Source organism: Tachysurus vachellii, chromosome 21 (assembly GCF_030014155.1).
Source record: "Tachysurus vachellii isolate PV-2020 chromosome 21, HZAU_Pvac_v1, whole genome shotgun sequence".
In the NCBI taxonomy this organism is placed as follows: Eukaryota; Metazoa; Chordata; class Actinopteri; order Siluriformes; family Bagridae; genus Tachysurus; species Tachysurus vachellii.
Window position 1 is genome coordinate 17330104 of NC_083480.1, and position 2500 is coordinate 17332603.

The 2500-nt window shown below is 39.6% G+C and overlaps 1 protein-coding gene across 2 annotated transcripts in view; it reads right to left on the minus strand.

The window, feature by feature from the left end:
- tanc2a (tetratricopeptide repeat, ankyrin repeat and coiled-coil containing 2a) overlaps positions 1-2500 on the minus strand; it is a 126896-nt gene that overhangs the window by 17302 nt on the left and 107094 nt on the right. For both annotated transcript variants that reach the window (XM_060896945.1, XM_060896944.1), the window contains 3 exons: positions 1499-1730; positions 386-555; positions 1-84 (listed from right to left, as the gene is read on the minus strand). The exon at positions 1-84 is cut by the window's left edge and continues 195 nt beyond it. In XM_060896945.1, coding sequence (XP_060752928.1) covers positions 1-84; positions 386-555; positions 1499-1730 — 486 coding nt within the window. The remainder of the gene's footprint in view (positions 85-385; positions 556-1498; positions 1731-2500) is intronic.

Here is a 2500-nt window from a genome sequence, read left to right on the forward strand (position 1 = left end):
ACCCTGCAAGTCCGAGTCGATCGCGTCGCTCTCGTCCAGACGGTCCAGAGAGATCCGGTGAAACGGCAGTAGACGAGTGATATCCTAACAGAGAGAGAGTGCGGGGGAGGTGTGGTTGGTTATGCTAACGTCGTGCTAGTCTGTAGTAACCGTTCTAAACTGTAGGTAAACTGTAGCGTTACTTACTTTCTAAGCTCACAACATTCTAAGCTAATATCAGGCTTGACTATGTAAACTTCATTTCAGTCTATGCTAACATAACAATAACATTAAAATAATTCCAAATTCACCACAGGATTTTTTCCCCTGACGTTGCCTTAGGAAAATGTTTGCTCTGTGTGTGTGTGTGTGTGTGTGTGTGTGTGTGTGTGTGTTATACACACACCTGTAGCGAGGTCCTGACTGTCACCACCAGTTTGAGCCATGGAGGGAAACGCTCGATGGTTTTACACAGGAAGGAAACGATGGTGTCTCCGTAATCTGGTTTGTGGAACTCGGCTTCGTTCAGGCCGTCGATCAGGACGATCAGATCTTCGTCACATGCCACCTTACGCTCTGAAACAGGACCACCACATCACACATTTACTAGGTTCACTTATTACACTTAGGAATACACAAGAAGCACAGCTTGACCATAGTTTAGCGAACTAGCAACATTAACATACATGGATTAACTGCTAATATTATCTAGCTTCACTCCAGTCTATGCTAATCTCACACTAATATATGCTAACATCATGACAATCTATGCTAATCTCACACTAATTTATGCTAACATCACTACAATCCATGCTAATCTCACACTAATATTTGCTTACATCACTACAATCTATTCTAATCTTACACTAATATATGCTAACATCACTACAATCTATGCTAATCTCACACTAATATTTGCTAACATCATGACAATCTATGCTAATCTCACACTAATTTATGCTAGCATCACACCAGTCTATGCTAATCTCACACTAATTTATGCTAACATCACACCAGTCTATGCTAATTTCACACTAATATATGCTAACATCACGACAATCTATGCTAATCTCACACTAATTTATGCTAACATCACTACAATCTATGCTAATCTCACACTAATATATGCTAACATCACACCAGTCTATGCTAATCTCACACTAATGTATGCTAACCACACCAGTCTATGCTAATATCACACTAATTTATGCTAACATCACACCAGTCTATGCTAATCTCACACTAATATATGCTAACATCACTACAATCTATGCTAATCTCACACTAATTTATGCTAACATCACTACAATCTATGCTAATCTCACACTAATTTATGCTAACATCACTACAATCTATGCTAATCTCACACTAATTTATGCTAACATCACACTAATGTAAGAAAGTTACACTCTGGTCAATTTTCTGTGAAATTAATAACTCAGAGATTATTGTCTGCTGTGTGTGTGTGTGTGTGTTTGTGTGTGTGTTTGTGTGTGTGTGTTTGTTTGTGTATACACACCCCTGTGCAGCGTGTGCAGTGGTTCGAGCAGGCCGCGTGTGAAGGCTGTGATTGGTTCCTGGACGCAGGAGCGCAGGCTGAGCAGGCTCTGTAGGTGCGGCTGTCGCAGCAGCAGCTCTCTGTATGCCTGCAGCTGAGGAGCTCGACACAGCAACGCCGCGATGTTGTGTACAAACTCAGGCACCAGACACGTGTAGGCATTATCCGCCTGGCAGTAGTGATATGCCACCACCTGAACACACACACACACACACAGTGAAACATCTCACACACATGAACAGTCCACACTGGATAAAATGCTATTCTACAAGTGAAGAAGGTAAATAATTAAACCGTTCTGTCCATTTATCTAACAAAAATAACTCCTCTAAACCTTCTTAGTGTTTTGAGACACAAACTGGTCACAAACACACCCCAGTATATTAGCAAAGCGTAGCTTTATTTAGTAGCCAGATCAAAATTTTCTAAAACGTTCTCCACTTATTTTTATGTGATAAATTTAAAATGTATTATTTATATCCTGAAGTGATATGTTTCTGTATCAAAATTAGTAAAATTCTTATTAGTAAAATAATCAGCTATTGTTTATTACGTTTTATCAGGTTTTTATTAGGCTGCTAATGTTCATTTTTAAACGTCTGAACACACACATACACACACACACACGCAAAATTTTTATTGTATTGTTTGATTTTATAATTGAAGATTACATCCTGTTTTATCAGGACAAATATCTTGTGCAAAAATCACATCATTGTAAGCGACTGTTTCCTCCGACTGCATTTCCACAGGCTTTATTTGTAATCCACCTGAATCACACGACTCCATACACTGGATGGTAGTTGATGTTAAATCAGCCTGAGAGTGATGATTACTGTACTCTGGGTGACTGCTGCACACCGAGCGTGAAGGTCATGAGCCACATGCGGGATAATGTCGTGTACCAAACGGAATATTTCTTGCCAGATGTGTTTATATGAGCAGAAACCTCTGGAGAAATGT